This window comes from Capricornis sumatraensis, chromosome 6, assembly GCF_032405125.1.
Source record: "Capricornis sumatraensis isolate serow.1 chromosome 6, serow.2, whole genome shotgun sequence".
Classification (NCBI taxonomy): domain Eukaryota; kingdom Metazoa; phylum Chordata; class Mammalia; order Artiodactyla; family Bovidae; genus Capricornis; species Capricornis sumatraensis.
In genome coordinates, this window is record NC_091074.1 from 30,378,502 (window position 1) to 30,397,106 (window position 18,605).

The 18,605-nt window shown below is 42.0% G+C and overlaps 1 protein-coding gene across 1 annotated transcript; it reads left to right on the forward strand.

The window, feature by feature from the left end:
- The first annotated feature begins 8,047 nt into the window (after nucleotides 1-8,047).
- LOC138081282 (cyclin-dependent kinase inhibitor 2A-like) lies at nucleotides 8,048-15,105 on the forward strand. Its single transcript, XM_068974399.1, has 4 exons — nucleotides 8,048-8,057; nucleotides 9,035-9,174; nucleotides 12,352-12,658; nucleotides 14,861-15,105. The coding sequence occupies exons 1-4, from the start codon at nucleotides 8,048-8,050 to the stop codon at nucleotides 15,103-15,105; spliced, it is 702 nt and encodes a 233-aa protein (XP_068830500.1).
- The last annotated feature ends 3,500 nt before the right edge of the window (nucleotides 15,106-18,605 follow it).

The following is an 18,605-nucleotide window of genomic DNA, read 5'->3' on the forward strand; positions in this document are numbered from 1 at the left end:
GAGTTTCACTTTCTCAAGTTGATACTAGCACATACAAGCGTCAGCATACTGTATGCGGGAATACTATATGTCTTCAAGGTTAGCAATTAAGACAGCAACTCATGTTTGAAAGGAGAAAATCTATCCCATCAAGGAGAAAAAAAGAGGGAGGTTGGGAACAGAAGCTTAGAGAAGGTAAACTTTACAATTTTGCCTATAGTTTCTCCATTGTACTTTCTGCTTGAACTGCAATCCAGGGAATGGTGGTGGGTGGCAATGAATGCAGGGAAAACACTGAATGAACATAGGGACACAATCCTTTGTTACTTCCCATGATTTAATGAAAGATTTTGTGGAAGTACTTTTATTATAATACAGCCAACATGATTACAAAGAAGCTTTGTTTTCATGGGATTATAATTCAAAGAAGACAGAATTAATCACACCTTTTGGAAAGGAGTTTGCTTGTTCAATCCACAGATACCTGCCAGAACGTACAGTAATGAGAAAAAAAAAAAATTGACAGATGGTCTAAATGAATAAGATGATAGTAAATGTCATATCCTTTTTTAAAAAAAAAGAAAATAAGTTCCATTTATTGAGAGCCTACTGTGTACCTGGATTTTTCTATATCTGACATCCTATATTCTTTATAATAACCCTATGAGATATGTTTTATTCCCCACTTTGAGAGGTAAGGAAATGGAGGCTCAGAAAGTTTATGTCATTTATTCAAGTACACAGAACTGGTCAATGAAGGATGAGGGCTACCTGAGTATAAAAACTAAGATTGTTCCATTATCCATGTTGCACTTGTGTCTTCTCCAAGATCATTATTTAAGGGTGTGGTTGACATCCTCACCAACCACATTTGTCACGGTCAGAGTAAGTTGCTGTGGCCCAAGAAAGAACATGAAGGAGGACTGGGTTTAAGATCTGCAGGAAACATTTACTTGCTGAGTAACCATGGCGATGCATTACCCCTCCATTTATAAATAAAAGGGGTAACTTCTTGAAAAACAATTTTTTAATGTGTCACAAGACTTATACTTTGAAAATCTGCAATACTATTTATTGCAAAAATTTTGAGAAACCTTAAATATCTGACAACAGGGGCATCAGTAGGTAAACATTTTCCCCCAAGCAGAGTGTGCTGCAGCAAATTAAAAGTAGTGTTTATAAAGTGATTTTGGAGAATTTGGGAAAATGCTCTAACGATGAGTAAGAGGAAGAGTTCATTTCAAAACTGTGTTATATGCACAAGAACTGAGCAAGGATAAAAGACAGGAAGGAAATATTTCAAAATGTTGTTCTTGTTTCTATGTAGTATAATTTTTCACTTTCTTTATAAAGCTCGTTTCTTACCTTTTTTTGCATATGTGAACTATAATCAGGAAAAAGTCATTCAAAAATGAGAGGACTGGATTAAGTGACTTTGAGGGGACTTCAAGATCCAAATTTCTGTCACCATGTGTATTATTAGCCAGGAATAATCACACAGAAGCATGGTAATTCCCAAAAGTGGAGATCCTGTCACCTTGGTCTAGAATTCACAACCTGCCTGATGGCATAGTTCTCAAAGAAGAGAAAGCACTGCTGAGTTGTCCACTACATACTGTACAAATCAATCAGCAGGGAGACCTAGTGCATCTCTCAGACGGAACTGGGAACCTTGAGCTGGAACTGCATCTCTTTGTGCATTGTGAGTTAAGCACTCTGAGCTTCTTTTTTTCTGATTTAGGAAAGAAGGATAATACTCTCTATCCCACAGGATAGTGGTGGGATTCGAAATGATGTATCTAAAGCTGCTTAATGCTTATCACATAGTTGGGGTTCAATAATGGTAGCCATTATGATTTTCTTGGCAATTTGAAATGAATTTTCTCTTGTTTCTATTTCCTTCTTTCTCTCTCTTCTAATTATATGCTTTACTTATTTTGTCCCTCAGGATGAGGCTAATTCTAATTCTCCATATTCTGTGCATATAAACAAATTATTCATGTATGCACACAAATACATATTATATACTTATATATACACATACTATATATATAAGAGAGACACATACACACACAGACAGTGCTACCTTTTAGTTTTTTCAACTTGCTAAGTAGCCACAGATAAGCGTAAGTAATTCAACAAAAGAAACTTATCAACAAACAAAAACAGACATTTACGAAACAATTTAGTTAGAGATTAATCATTTTCATGATTTATAGAGTCCTCATATCACAAGAGTCCACTCTAGAAATAGTTTTAATAGTAAACTCCTTATATAGATCTAAAATCACATATGTTTTGCACACACTTTGGAAAAGACAGCTGCTGTATAACATATACTTACAAGGTATCCTCAAAATCATCTTGGGAAAATGATGATAGGTACTGCAGATTCTACACCCAATTAATACTTTGGAAACCAGGACTGAGAAATTGGGACTTATCTATAATTATGCATCGGGTTTATAATAAGTTAAAGAGAATTTGTGTTTTGTGCCCTTTGCCCACATCCTGTTTGAGCAGGAAGATAAATTTTATAATAATTCAGAGTGCAAGTGAAAAATCATAGAGTCCCTGAAAGAGTGCCCTATTCATAACAGATACTCAGTAATTGTGCTGTATTGAATTTAACTGGAGAATAGTTTTTAAAAAAGGAGGGGGAGAAGAAAACATGCCTCCATCTTGAATTTTCCAAAGATATCATTTCTGGGGGCACATTCCCTATTTTTAACTAACCTGTTACAGAGATCTGCTTCATTTCTCAGAGATCTCCCCTTCTACTAAAGTTACATTTTATCCCTGTGGGAAAATAAATAAATAATTAAAGGAAAACCTTGTGTTCTTTGTCATTTTTCACCCAAGAAAGTTCTTTCCCATTTAAAATGCCAAGCTTGGACACTAAGCTCTTAGAATTCTTACCCAGGGGGCACTTTGAGGGGCAGTTTTCTTGGCTGAACAAATCTCTTTTGAGGTACAGCTGTTATGGTGCCCACTTTGAAGATATCAACACCAGAATAAAGTATTACTTTCTCAAGGTGATAAAGTTGGTGGTGGAGCTAGGCCTGGGCTTTTCTTTACTTTACTATCTCTTTGTATATTAAAAGGAGTGCCTGAAATTATTCTTCCATTGCTCTCAGTTCAGTTCAGTTCAGTCGCTCAGTCGTGTCCGACTCTTTGCGACCCCATGGGCCACAGCACACCAGGCCTCCCTGTCCAAGAGTTTACTCAAACTCATGTCCATTGAGTCGGTGATGCCATCCAACCATCTCATCCTCTGTCGTCCCCTTCTCCTCCTACTTTAAATCTTTCCCAGCATCAGGGTCTTTTCAAGTGAGTCAGTTCTTCGCATGAGGTGGCCAAAGTATTGGCGTTTCAGTTTCAACATCAGTCCTTCCAATGAACACTCAGGACTGATCTCCTTCAGAATGGACTGGTTGGATCTCCTTGCAGTCCAAGGGACTCTCAAGAGTCTTCTCCAACACCACAGTTCAAAAGCATCAATTCTTCGGCGCTCAGCCTTCTTCACAATCCAACTCTCACATCCATACATGACCACTGGAAAAATCATAGCCTTGACTGGACAGAACTTTGTTGGCAAAATAATGTCTCTGCTCTTTGATATGCTGTCTAGCTCGGTCATAACTTTCCTTTCAAGGAGTAAGCATCTTTTAATTTCATGGCTGCAGTCACCATGTGCATTCATTCAACCCTGGAGCCCATTTATTCAGGCTCAACCCAGATATGTCTAGAAGCACTGTTAACTGAGCATACCAGCTCTGATAAGCTTTTTCCTAATGAGATCACCTTAACGATTGGAACCTCTCCAGGCCCTGAAACACAACATCTTTTTCCTGATAATACAAGTCTGAAGTGTATTACCACACTACAGTGTGCACACTGACGTGCACAGATCAGAGTGTGTCTTCCTCCTCCTATGCCGTGAATGTAGGCTCCCTTGAAGGGTACATCCCAATTCCAGACCACCTTTCTCCTCCAGAGAATCAAACATGTTGATGGTTGTTACCAGTTTACCCTCTTGACTAAGGACCCTTCTTTTTTGTGTGTCCACAATTATAGTGTGTCCACTATATGCCAAGTGCCTGACGTATAGTACAAACTCAGTTAATCTTTGTCAAATAACATTATGAATAATGGCTTTCCAAAAAACAACTTTTATTTGTCTAATAAAAGATACTGTTTACTTAATTAGATGGTTAATATATGCATATAGTACAAAATTCCAACAATATAAGTCATAGAATATGAAAAGAAAATCACATGCTTATCCTCGTACGCCTTTTCTTCTCCCCACAGTTAACAGGCTTCTTTGTTTCTGTCCAAAGGTATTGTGTATATTTTTTACTTTTAACCTCAAGCTATATATTGAATGGTTCTTTTATAACAATACTAATATTAAATACAGTAAAGAGATGTATGCTTTCATGTATATTGCCTCACTTGATATAACACGCTCATGAGATAGAAAGGTAGAGCAAAATAGAGTCCATTTTAAAGATGTGGACATTGAAGCTAAGAGTAGTCTCAAAAGGTTTCACAGTGGAAAAGCATGTCATTACATAGGCATAGAGAAGAGACTTGTGGACACAGTAGGGGAGGGAGACGGTGGAATGAATTGAGAGAGGAGCATTGGAACATATAGATTACCATATGTAAAATTAGGTAGCCAGTGAAAATTTGCTGTATGACACAGGGAGCTCAAATCAGGTGCTCTGTGACCTAGAGGGGTGGTTTGGGGTGGGAGGTGGGAAGGAAGTTCAAGAGGGAGGGGACATATGTATACCTATAGCTGATTCATGTTGTTATGTGGCCGAAACCAGTACAGTATTATAAAGCAATTATCCCCCAATTAAAAATAAATTTTAAAAACATGTCAGCTAGTGAAATCAAGACCGTCAGTTGTCAGACAGTCCTGTCACCAAGTCAGAGTTATATATCCAATAACCTCTGTTTTCCTGATAAAATAATGATTTCAAATGATGTGTGTGCATATCATGCATATCATACCCTGTGAATCCTGCACTGGCTTGTAAGAACCAGAACCTAATTTCAGAATACTATTAACACCTTCTCAAATGTCTTTCTTTCTCTTCCTGGTGGTGTGTTGAATTAATAGTCACATCTAGAATTACTATTCTTTAATTTGTAGGATCACAGGAGCACCATCATCACAAGGCTTCCTTTAATTTAAATAAAAGAGTCACATACTTCTGGTAGTGTCACTTACCCTCAGCTGAGTTCTCCAGGCTGAAGGAAAGGCTTCTCAGTTTCTAAGTCTGTCTTAGCCCATCCCTCTTTCTTCCCAACAGATATCCTAAATGTTCACCACTCTCACTTCCTAATCCACCATCTTATCATCACTGTAAACAAGCCAGGCTTCTTTGTTCACAGAAGGAAGTGTTTCAACTTCCTTCCTGCCCTGAGCTTTTCTCCCTTCCCACATCTAGCTGAATCTCCTGCATCAAATTTATGATCACTCCCTGTGTCTTGTACTCCATTTCTTCCTGACTTTTTAGGTGCCTCAGGTCCCCAGAAATACCCTATCTTGCCTGTGTCCTCAATTTCTCGCTCTCTCTTTCTTCCCCTAACACTTTTTCCTGTCACCTGGTACTCTTCCTTTAGGGCACATGTGTGCTCAGGCCTCTTCCACCTTCCTTCTGCCTCCTCTTACCACACGTGCCTTGAACTATCGCAGCTAATCTGTGAAACAGTGGCCTACACAGTGTCTCCACTTCCTTGACATCCCAGTCACTCTTGGTTTTCCTTCTGATCCATGTAAGCAGCATTTAACAGACTCCTTTGCAGGCTTTTCTTTCAGGAGTTTACTTTTCCAGCTTCTCACATGCTGCTGCTAAGTCGCTTCAGTCATGTCCGACTCTGTGCGACACCATAGACAGCAGCCCATCAGGCTCCCCCGTCCCTGGGATTCTCCAGGCAAGAACACTGGAGTGGGTAGCTTCTCATATGCATCCCAGTAAATTACTGTTTTCCCAAACCTCTTTGCATTCACTTCTGCCTGGAACATCTTTATACTTTTATATCTTTATACTCACATTTTTTAAGACTAAGATGAGCTTTCAGCATCCATGGAGACTTTGCCTAAGCCACAGAATGAGCTTGGTTCTGTTTTCATTTTCTTGTGTCATCCTCTGCTTCTCTTTGCTCTTCTACACATATTACATGTAATACTTCGTTTAATCTCTACAACAACTGTTTGAGGCAAGGACTATTATCCCAGTTACACAGATGAAAAAACTGAGCTCCAAGTACATTAAGTTACTTTGTTATAGAGCAATTAAGTGAAAAGTATAGGTTTGAACCCAGGCATTCTAACTCAAGCCCCATACATTTAATATCTTCCCTGCCCCCCACCATACTCAGTGCTCTACCCTTAACCTCTGAGCTTCTTGAATGAACATTCATTTTTAGAGGTGAGCAATCGTGAAAAAAAAAAAAGATCAGAATTGAGACAGATTTTTATTTCATAGTGTAGATTTTCAAAACTGCCAACACAGCACAAACCTAAATAAGGCCATGTCATTATCAGGGAAGAGAAGGAAGTTTGAGAAGGGTAATAACAGTAACCAACAAACTTTAGAATTTTTAAAGCTCTTTGACATGTATCATCTTATTTTATCAATCCATAAAATATGACTCCATTTTACACATGGGGGAACTGAGACTAACATAACCAGCACAAGGATCCTGGGTTTTATATTTTATTTCTTCTGAGATTTTTCCCCTCAGGTCTGATCTAATATACATGAGTAAGTTGAGAGTTTGGTAGTTCTTTAAAAGAAAAACTAGGCAATCTTTCATATTATTGCTAGTTACCTATTTATACAAGATTGCTGGCTGAGCATTGGGTCAATTTCTAGAACAAAGGGGCCACACTCAAGGATGCCACCATCTTTAGCGAACTCTACTGTAAGTGTTGGAGCTAGTGCATACCTGTCTAAAACCTGCTTTTGAAGAAAATCAACCTCTATATCTATATATAATGCATCCAGTGGATGTTTTTATATTGTTCGAGCACCCGTTTCCTTCATCAACAGTCCAATATATTGCATGAGAATTTAAAGAGTTCCTGATGTAGGAATCTATAGTTGAATTTTAGAGGAATTTCTGAATTCCCTAAAAGTTACATGTGCCAGTGAACATACTTTTTAAATAAAATTGCATGTTTTATTTTTGGAGGAGAGGGTATATAGCTTTCAACAGCTTATTCTCCCTGCCCTAAGATTAAGAACCATTATTTTAATGATGAGAACTAATTTTGATATTAGTCTAAAAAGCCAGACATATTACAAGGGAAATCTGTTCCCTCCATCTCATTACCACAACTGCTGTTTTCCCCTCCTCTTATCATACAATACCTTAAGCAACATTAGAAGATGTTTACATTTCCACATCATTGTTGCTCTGTACTTGAGAGGTGCCTGGAGGAAACTATAAATAACACAGTGATGCATTGTGGATTTTATAATGGACTTGACGTCCCAGTCCCGTAAGTGTTTTAATTGTCATTTAAAACCTCATGTGTTGCCTAAGCTAACAGCCACTGAAAGTATAGTCAAGTATTATGGGTCTTCAAGAGGAGTCAAGTAGGAATTGAAATATAACTTTTAAAACAGAGCTGGGTTATCTAGCAGACAGATTAAACATTAACTTTTCATTAAATATGTCGGTCATTGGAAGATGTCCATCATTGTTTCAGTGATTAAGGTTTTCTTGCCTGCCCTTTTCTAGGTAATATTGATAATTCTACCCAAACCATTTCCTTCTCTGCCTCCTAGATTGCAAGAAAATCTTCAAAATGGAAAAGTTAAGAGCAAACAGGCATTAGCTTAGGATGTGTGATACTGTTCTAAATGCTTATGTGTGTATTAATTCATTTAAAACTCCAAACAGTCCTAGGAAGTAGGGACACCTCTTATCCCCCCCTCCATTTTATAACTAAGAAAAGTGTAAGGTTTTTCTAACAGGAAGGAAAGGTGGACAGAAGTGGCACCAAGACAGTGTGTGAGCCTGCTTTCTGAATCATCTCTGAATGCAGCCCTGTCCCTAGCGCAATGAGCATGTTTTCTGGTGTAGGAGGAATTATTGAAAACAGAGCCTTCTAAGCCCAAGGATACCCTTGCCACTTTCCTATCTGCTTATAGGTAGAAATCTCCACCATCCCTTTTAAATTGACCTCATCTGCTCGGAGCCAGCCCGTATACTGGGCACTAGTACCAGGCATTGTGCAAGCCTAGGAAACGCTCTCCCCCGACATCCGTTTTACATGTGTGTGGAGGGAGGGAGGTACAGCCTGGCGCGTGAGCCAGTTCTCCAGAAGGGACGTTTGAGCTAGAATTTCTGGCATAATTGAGCCAGCGCTCGAAAACCTGGTGCTGAGCGTTGGAGGGGGAGTGTATCCTCTCCAAGAAGGAAAGCCTCATGGTGGAATGGCTGATACCTATCCTGGGCTCTCGGCTCTGATTAAAAGAGGAAGCAATAACTTTGCCTATGACTCCAAACACACTGGTTCGAACTTGGCAGTTAGGAATCCTGTGCAGTTGTCTCATGCCACTCAGGGTGTATACGCGAGGAATTTTCACTTGGCTGGAGTGAACTCGCTCGGAGCCGCGCGTGCGCCTCTGATGGGGGTGGGGGCACGCTGCGCGCGGAGACCGGCCGCGAGGACGCGGGGCGGGGGGCGGGGAGGAGGTCCCAGGGCGCCCTCCTTTCGCGGTCCCGTCGCGCTACCGGAGCGGACAGCTTCCGGCCGGTGCCTCGGGTCGCGTGGGCGGCAGACCCGTGACCGAGGAGGCCCGGCGGGGGGCGACTTCATAGACGTCTTGTTCGTCCTGGAAGAGCGCGTGGAGGGCGCTCCCCGGGTGGAAAGACTCCTCGGGAGGAGTCGAGGGGCCGAGTCTGGGGGCCGCTTCCGCCAGCCCCGGAGGAGGAAAGAGGAGGGGCGGGCTGCTCAGGAGCTGCCTGGGCGGGCCGCCCGCGCTCGACGCAGGCGGGAGGAAGGGAGGGAGCGAGGGGCGAGCGTTGGGGAGCAGCATGGAGACCTCGGCTGACTCGCTGGCCGCCGCCGCCGCGCGGGGCCGGGCTGACGAGGTACGGGCGCTGCTCGAGGCGGGAGCGTCGGCCAACGCGCCGAACCGTTACGGTCGAAGCGCGATTCAGGTGGGTCAGCAGGTCTGCCGCGGAAAGGTGGGCGGCTGGGTGGGTGGATGGCGAGAGGCTTTGGAGGACGAGGTCCGCCAGTGAGTCGGAACCAGGTAAGCGTTTCTTGGTAAAGGGGAGACTTTTCAGACCGAGTTCGGGATCGGAGACCTCCTCTCGGCGACTCTCAGGGGGCTCAGGACGGCCGCGGAGCTGGCTGAGAAGGCGCATGGGGTTCAGATTTCTAAAACGGTGTGAAGATCTAGAAGGGAGAACCTATGTGTGTTGATATAGACCGATATGCGAAATTGACGAACGTCTGGAGTACGAGTATAAAGACAGTAAGACATGCTGGACCACTTACTCCCGCTTATGAAATTGTGAATGGAGCTGATCGACTTCTTTGTTGGGGGGGAGGGGCGGTGAGAGGGAGATTTCAGTAATCTACTGCTGTGTAAGTTGGAATAAAGGTCGATTGAAATTATTCAGAAGCAACCATATATCGTGTTTATTATTTTTTTTAACCGAGTAAGGAACATATATGCTTGTTTAGGAAATAGACATATATGAAAAAAAAATTAGTGCAATTATGCCTGAAATAATGCTGCCAATTTAGTTACCACTTGAGTGTCTCTTACCTTTTGAGGTATTTTAAACTTACTTGGTATACATTAATTTCCTGGGAAGTTTTCAGTTCCTCATAGTTTAAAAATGTCATTTCTCCTCTCCCCACTCCAGTTTTGTATGTGTGAGGATGAGTTGTGAGTTCGTTTTTCTGTGTGGGTTTTTTTTTTTTTTTTTTGCCTTCACTAACTTCCTAAATCTCGGGTTAAAAATAAATTCTTCCTGGCCGTCACTCCAGTTTTATTCCAGGTTTCGACTATGATTTCTGATTCTGAAAAATAATATTTATATGAAATGTACACTGCAAAAACTCCAGCATAACAAGACAAAGGAAAAGTAACTCAACCTGGAACTTAACAAGTGGTTTCACAAGTGAATCGTCCTTTCCTCAAACTATGCTACATAGAACAGATCTATTTTATATACTTTTAGATACAAAAATAAAAATAAAATATCCTCAAATCTGAGATTATTTGGGATTTGAAATGTGGAGAGATTTGGAGATAAAAAGGTTGAATGGTTGTAGAAGAGAAGCATGAGTTCTTTTTTTAAAAAATGCATGCATGATTCATAATTGGATATCTCTAAAGTTTTGCCAGCAGTTTGCAGACTGGGCGTTACAGCCTTCTAGTTCTGAAAGATGTTATATTAGACTTTATTGTTTAAATACAAAAAGAAAGTTAGATAATTAATTTTAAATTATTTTTAAATAGGATAAGGGCATCGACAAAAGGGATATGATTTTAGTTTTGAACCCTAACCAAATTTGTGTTTAAAAATACTTAGTTTATAGAAAAATTTTAATGACTAAATTAAATTTATATCTTCAATTTGACTTAAGTACCCTAGAAATATTCATTTGAATGATTTTCTTTTTGCTTTGGATTGCTACTATGATTTAAATATTATGTTACTTTTCATACTTTAATACTGTAGCATATAATAATACCTTTAACCAATTTAATGACTAAGACCAAGGACTTCATTTATCCAACCCATGTAATATATTTTCACCTGCATTATATACAAGCATGGAAGGAGACATACATATATATATGAGCTCTGGCACTTATAGTAGAGTTTCCAAAAGATTATGGTATCCTTGGGTGTGGCCCCTTTGTTTTGGAAATTAATTCATAATCCATGAGAAATCCAATAGTGTAAATTTCCCCAGTTTTTATTTAAAAAAATTCTTTCTTCTAATGCACTGTTAGTTTTTCTTTTTGTAGCTGCAAGTTGGTTCACTTAAATTTTCTCTGTGGTTTTTTTTTTGAAAAATAAATCAGTTTCACTTTCTCCAGGATAGAACTCAACAAGCATAGTATAACTTGTTAAGATTCCTTGGTTTGAACAAATTAATTCAAGTTTAATACAGAACTCAACTAAAAATAAATAATTCCTCAATATAGTGTAGCTAATGTAACCAAATAATGGTTACCCTAAAAAAGAATGTTGTATCACCTCCACCCAATGTATAACACTCAAATTGCAAAGTTGCTGTGATTGTGAACAGTATTTCAAAATTCCTCTTTGGTAATGCTCTTGTATCATCAAAGGTTATTTAGGAACCAAATGAAGTGAGCACCTCCTCTTTAACGAAGTCTCAGAGTATGATCTTGGAAGGTGTCTTCCTATTTCTGCTATAACAAATTACCACAAATTTAGTATCAACATAAATTTATTATCTTATGGTTCTGTAAATCAGAATTCTAAAGTGGGTCCACAAGGTTGCATTCCCTTTGGGAGTTCTAAGGAAGAATCCATTTCCTTGCCTCTCCCAGCATTTAGTGACAGTCAACATTCCTTGGCTCTTGGCCCCTGCATTTTCTCTCTGACCTCTGCTTCCATTCTTATATCTTCTCTGACTGTGATCTTTTTATAAGGAAACTTGTCATTAAATTGTGCCCACCCTGACAATACAGGTTAATTGCCCGCAAAATCCTTAATTTAATCATATCCGAGAAGTCCCTTTTTTCACATAAGGTAGTATGTTATCAGCTTTTGAGTATCAGGAAATGGACATTTTTGGGGAACATTATTTAGCTTACCAGAAGAAGGAATTTTAGGACTGGTTAGACAAACTTTTTCATTTTATACTTCAAGAAATTGAAGTTTAACGTTCAGGGAAATCAAGGGTAGCTTAACCTTTTACAAGAATTAAGGTTTTTTTTTTCATATTTACTTTTAAACAATTACCATGTTCTGGGCTTGGACATACAACAGTGAACCATACAAAGTCTCTGGGCCTTGCATAATTTCATATCAAAATAAAATACAGGAGATTAGGCTGTAGTAGAAGTTTGTTCCTTACCCTTTTGCTGTTATCTATGACTCTGGTAGTGTTCTGTTCGTGGCTGGAACCCCGCAAACTGTTGGAGAATATAACAGTGTGTACAGAAAAAAAAAAGAATAGGTAGGAGAACTGGCTAAGCGAGTCGGTAACTGAAAAAAAAACCAAAAAACTAGATTCTTGCGGATCGTAAGCGCATCTTCAGGGAGTAGGGGTTCTACAAGTAGTTTCTTTAATCCTGCCCCTGCCCCCAGCCGTCCTGACCACTCTGCTCTCTCTGGCAGGTGATGATGATGGGCAGCGCCCGCGTGGCCGAGCTGCTGCTGCTCCACGGCGCGGACCCCAACTGCGCGGACCCCGCCACCCTCACCCGGCCGGTGCACGACGCCGCCCGGGAGGGCTTCCTTGACACGCTGGTGGCCCTGCACCGAGCCGGGGCGCGGCTGGATGTGCGCGATGCCTGGGGTCGCCTGCCCGTGGACCTGGCCGAGGAGCGGGGCCACCACGACGTCGCCCGGTACCTGCGCGCGGCCACGGAGAGCACAGAAGGCGGTAGCCACGCCCGCGCAGACTCCGCGGAAGGTCCCGCAGGTGAGGTGGTGGATCCACGAGTTTGAACTCAGAGAGCTTCCGCTTCCTAGAGCATTTACTGTTCAGAAGAGAAAGTTGGACTCAGGAGAGTAGGCTATTTGATGTTAGCTCACCCTGCCAACCTTTGGGACAACCCCAGTCTCCGATCGCGCCACCACGTTAGGGCTGCGGACGGGGATATCTCAAGATGGATTTCCGCACGTTAAAGCCCATCGCAGAAACCGGGCCTCCATCCCCTAAACACACTGCACAGCTAGACTAGATTGAGGAGAACTGAACACTCCGGAGGCTCCAGGTCTAGTGGGTGGCCCCTCTTCCCGGAAATGAGCTCCAGCCGCATCCATTCGATGGCTCTCACTTTTCCCATTAGTTTACCAAGATCGCGGAACCAGCCTGGGATTTCCAAAGTCAGCTTCTCTTGGCATCATCTGGCAGAGACCTGTCATTTCCGACGCTGTTGGCGAAATGCGGTGGAGTTTTCCAGAGCTCCCCCAGTGGTTTCTGAGGGCAACTGGAGCGGATACCTCCCCAACTCTGCGCACTGGGATTTGCTGCACTCTATGAGAAACACTCTTTTAAGCTTTTCCCTCCCTTGATTGAGCATTCTGTTATGATGGGAATGTGGTCCTCCTTCCCTTTTTCTACAACCACAAGAACTTCTTTTCCCTTGGCCCCCTTTCCCCCACCTCATTCCTACCTGCCTAAAATACCAACTTTACTCTTAGTTTTCTGAAGACAGAATTGTTTTATCTATCTAAAGCATTATATCAATACGAAATTACACGAAAATTTAAGGTAAACCATAACTTCAAAGAGACCGAACCCTATCCTGTTTTGGCTCACAACTGGGGTACTAGGCTCCTCGTGCTCTAGGGGAGCTTAGGAGGACAGAGTGTAGAGGCTAGCTCTGGATTTTGGGGAGATGTCTTGAGCGCTGCGCCTTGGGTATGAGAGGCACGCACATCTTTAGCCTGCTACCCTCTCTCTCCTGAAATTGAAGCTTGCCTAAGGCAGTGGCATAGGAAAGTGAAAAGAAAGTGAAGTCGCCTCTTTGTGACCCCATGGACTGTAGCCTACCAGGGGCCTCTGTTCATAGGATTTCCATTCCAAGCAAGAAAACCGGAGTGGATTGCCATTTCCTTCACCAGGAGATTTTCCCAACCCAGGGATTGAACCCGGGTCTCCCGCGTTGTCGGCAGACGATTTACTGTCCGAACCACCAGGGAAGTCCAGAGAAGGATCAGGGGCCAATCAGAGGGCTGTTGAGCGCAGTAAGAACTGGGAGGAGCTGAAGAGGAGAAGGATTTAGATGATCAAATTGGGCCACAGGCAAATGAATAATCAAGCCTAAGATATTTAACCCAAGTACGGATGATCCCTCCTTCCTCTCTCCCTACCACGTCCCCTTCTTCCTACCCTTTCTTTTTTCTTTCTTATCTTTTTCAAAGTTCCTGCTGTGTGATCAGCCCCAGTCTAGGTCGGGCACAGAAATGAACAAGACAAAAGAGGAGTCCTGCCCTCATTGAGCTTATATTCCAGGAAACTAGACTTTTAAGCAATGTAACAGTGTATCTGGAAGAGTGAGTTTGTAAAACTAATGTGGTGGATAAGAGTGAAGTGTGAATAGGAGGCGAGGCTATCTTAAGAGTGGTCAGAGAAACAGACATGAGAAGAGACTAGCCACTGGAGGCAGAGAAACTCTCAAGTGCAAAGACTTACTCCAAAAAGAACGTGGCAGGTTAAGAAGATGGGAAGGCCAGATGGAGAAAGCACACAGAGATCAAAGAGAAGGGTAGAGACCAGATGAGGTAGTGAACCAGTAAATCCAAAAAAGGATGTTAGATCAACCTGCTCTCCCATTGGCTGAGACTCCCCAATGCAAGACACCCCGATTTTATCCATCTCTGGTCAGGGAACTATATTCCATATGCCACAACTGAGTTCGCATGCCACAGTGAAGATGAAATATTCCACATGTCATAGCTAAGACCCTGGGCACCAAATAAATAAATATTAAAACACATACACAGATTTTGTTCTAGAAACGTTAGGGAGCTATTACCCATTTTGGGAAAGGGGTGTCTGGGAAAAAAGACAATAGGACTGCAGAGCACCCCTGAGCCCGAGCAACCCTGATCTCTCTGCTTACGCCAGTTCACTGAATCGCTCTGAGTTGCAAGAGCTACCTGGGGACGTTCAAAGGGCAAGGCGGCGACACCTTCGCCCCCAGTCGCCTGGAGTTATGTGTGGTGAACAACTTGGCACTAGTAATAGACCCGCTTTGTTCTCTCAACCCCGCGGGCTGTTCAACCGCTGTCTCCCTGCCCTCGTCAGGCGCGTCGGGAGTGGCTGGGGAGCCCGGAGCAGCCCAGAATGGCAGCGGACGCGCTGCGAAATTCCGGAGGCTAGTCAGTGCCGCGGCGGCTGGGAAGGTCCAAACGCCCTAGACAGACCCTGGACAAGGCGTCAGCATTGCCGAGGGGGTAGCGGGTAGGGGCAGAGAGGAGCAGGGAGGTGTTACAGTCTTTGACTTCCGTTTTCTAATGTCTTTCTCTCTCTCTCTCTCTCTGCCATCTACAGACAGCTCGGACCCAAAGAATTATTGAAATCATTGGAATACGAGAAAGAACATCACCCACGACCAGTTCTTCCCAGCTGTCTTAATGCCAGGTCCCTCCACTCCAGTATTCTTGCCTGGAGTACCCTGGCGGGCTACGGTCCATGGGGTCGCAAACACTCGGACAAGCCTGAAGCGATTTCGCAGGCACGAATCAAATAAAGCTTTTTTTTTTTTTTAATTGGAACGACTTCGATTTTCCTTTCCCTTAAATTTCTCATATACATTTTGCTATAAAAGTTTTCTTAAAAAAAAATTTGACACCGTTCTTGTCTTTTCATTGGGTTTTATGAAACGAGTACTCGTGCCCAGAGAACAGGTCTAAAAAGGACACTTCCTCTTTCAAGCCTCGCACCCGCCAGGCTCTGGTTTTATTACAGCCATTTTGTGAACTAGGAAAACGAAGCTTAAATGGATTACATGACTTGTGTCAAACTGCCTGTGAGGGGTGGAGCCAAGGATAAAAAAATTAAAAAACATGTTCTTTCCGTTCAGTCAACATTTATTAAGCACCTATTATGGCATCTTGCCAGGAGTATAGGTGGGAAGGGAGGCAAGACAGACGTCAAATAATAACGAAATTTTAAGGCCTGTTTCACTGAATCGTAGATGCAACATTGTTTCCGACACTCACCATTGTTTCACGTACCTCTTAGGAAAACCGCTGTAGTTAATAGTGTGTACGTGCGTGTGCACCGCTCAGTCCCTTCAGTCCTGTCGGACTCTGGGCTACCCCATGGACCCCTCTGTCTGTAGCATTTTTCCTGGCACCGAATACTGGAGTGGGTTGCCATGATACCATAGATCAATAAGAAATCCAGATTTCAGATGACGAAATCGCCAAAGCAGCAAAGTCAGATTGATGAAATGGGGTTAAAAATTGATAAATGGAAACTCCAAGGGAGACCTCAGATGGAGAGTTCCCTTACTTACCTGGCCCCAGAATCAGAGTCCGGTAAGGTTTTGGGTATTTTGCACGGAGTGTTACAGCCAATAGGTGCCAAGCCAGCAGAACGTGACTCACAGCCACCCGCCTCTTTCTGCAGCGCGCTGGGGACCTGCGTGAGAGGGCCCTCAGTGCCCGCCCAGTGCTCTGGGATTGGCGGGGCGGGGGCGTGAGTCTGCTGCTCTGACCACCACCCAAGCCAAAACCGGCTCGGCCTTCTCTGTCAGAGCAAGGGTGCTGCAGGAACGTGACTCCAACTTCAGCTAGGGCTGCCTTGGCCTCCGTGGCTTATTCATTTTTTATTGAGGTGCAATTCACATAAGATCAACAATTATAAATTTTATAATCCACTAACGTGGTATTGCTGCTAAGTCACTTCAGTAGTGTCTGACTCTGTGTGACCCCATAGACAGCAGCCCACCAGGCCCCCGTCCCTGGGATTCTCCAGGCAAGAACACTGGAGTGGGTTGCCATTTCCTTCTCCAAGGCATAAAAGTGAAAGTGAAGTCGCTCAGTCGTGTCCCACCCTCAGCGACCCCATGGACTGCAGCCTTCCAGGCTCCTCCGTCCGGAGGATTTTCCAGGCAAGAGTACTGGAGTGGGGTGCCATTGCCTTCTCCAAACGTGGTATTGCACAACTCATATGTTGTGCAACATCACCTTTTATCCAGTTCCAAAACATTTTCATCATCTGCATAGGAGACCCCCATACCCAATAAGCATAGCATGTTCACTGGACCCTCCCTGTTCCTAGACCCTCCCTGTTCCCAGACCCTAGCAACCACTAACACTAATGTCTGGTTGTCTTTGTGGATTTACCTATTCTGGACACTTGGTGATAAGTGAGGTCGTACAATATATTGTCCTTTGTGTCTATCTTCTTTCACTTAGCATAACGCTTTTGAGGTTCATCCATGTTGCAGCGTGTGTCAGTACTTCACTCCTTTTTATGGTTGAATAATAGTCCATTGTTTATCTGGTCATATGGTAATGAACAGTTGGGCTGTTTTCTACCTTTTGGCTTGTGTGAATAGTGCTGTGAACATTTGTATACAAGTATTTGTTTTGAATACTTGTTTTCAATTCTTTGGGGTATATGCCTAGGAGTGGAATTGCTAGTTATAATTATACTGGTTAACCTTTTGTGGAACTGCCAAACTGTTATCCACAGCAGCTGCACCATTAAATATTCCTACCAGCAATGTAAAAGAATTCCAACATCTCCACATCCTCCTTATTTTCTCTCTGTGTGTGTCTGTGTGTGTTTTAAGAAGGCATCCTATTGGGCATTAAGTATAACTCATTTTGGGTTTGACTTATATTTCCTTAATGAGTGCAGATGTTGAGTATCTTTTCATGTGTTTATTGATTACTTGTATGTTTTCAAAGGAGAAATGTCTTTTTGAGTTCTTAGCCCATTTTAAAATTGAGTTACTTTTCTTTTTGCTGTGAAGTTGTAAGAAATCTTTGTATATTAGAGATCCTAGATTCTTATCAAATACATGATTTATAAATATTTTCTTTCATTCTATCTGTGGTCATTTGACTTCCTTAATAGTGTTCCTGTGCACAAAACATTTTAGTTTTGATGAGGTCCAATTAATTTTGCTTTATGTTTGCTGTTTATGCTTTTGGTGTCATATCTAAGGTCGCATTACTAAATCCAAGGTCATAAAGATTTACCTCTATGTTTTCTTTTTTACTTTTTATTTCATATTGAAGTATAGCTGATTACAGTGTTGCAGTAGTTTCAGATGTACACCAAAGTGATTTAGTTATACACATACACAAATCTATTCTTTTTCAAATTTTTCTCCCATTTAGATTGTTGCATAATATTGACCAGAGTTCCCTTTACTGTACAGTAGGTCCTTATTGAAGATTTACCTCTGTACTTTCTTCTATGACTTTTAGAGTTTTATATCTCTTACTTAAGTCTTTGATGCGTTTTGATTTTTTTTTTTCTTTTGGCATGTGGTGTAATGTAGTGTTCTATCTTCCCTTCCAAGTGGATATCCAATTGTCTGACACCATTTGTTAATGAGACTGTTATTTGTCAATTGAATGGTCTGGAATTCTTGTCAAAAATCAATTGATTGCAACTACTGAAGCCTGTGCCCCTAGAGCTTGTGTTCCACAACATTCTCCAAAACATTCACCACGTTGAGGAGCCTGCACACTGCAATGAAGAGAAGCCTCTGCTAACCACAACTAAAGAAGGCCTGTGCACAGCAATGATGACCCAGTGCAATAAAAAAAATTTTAAGTAAATTTAAAAATCAATTGAGTATAGATGTATTGGTTTATTTCAGGATTCTCAATTATATTCCACTGAATATATATGTATTTTTAATATCTGCTCCACACTTTTTATTACTTTAGCT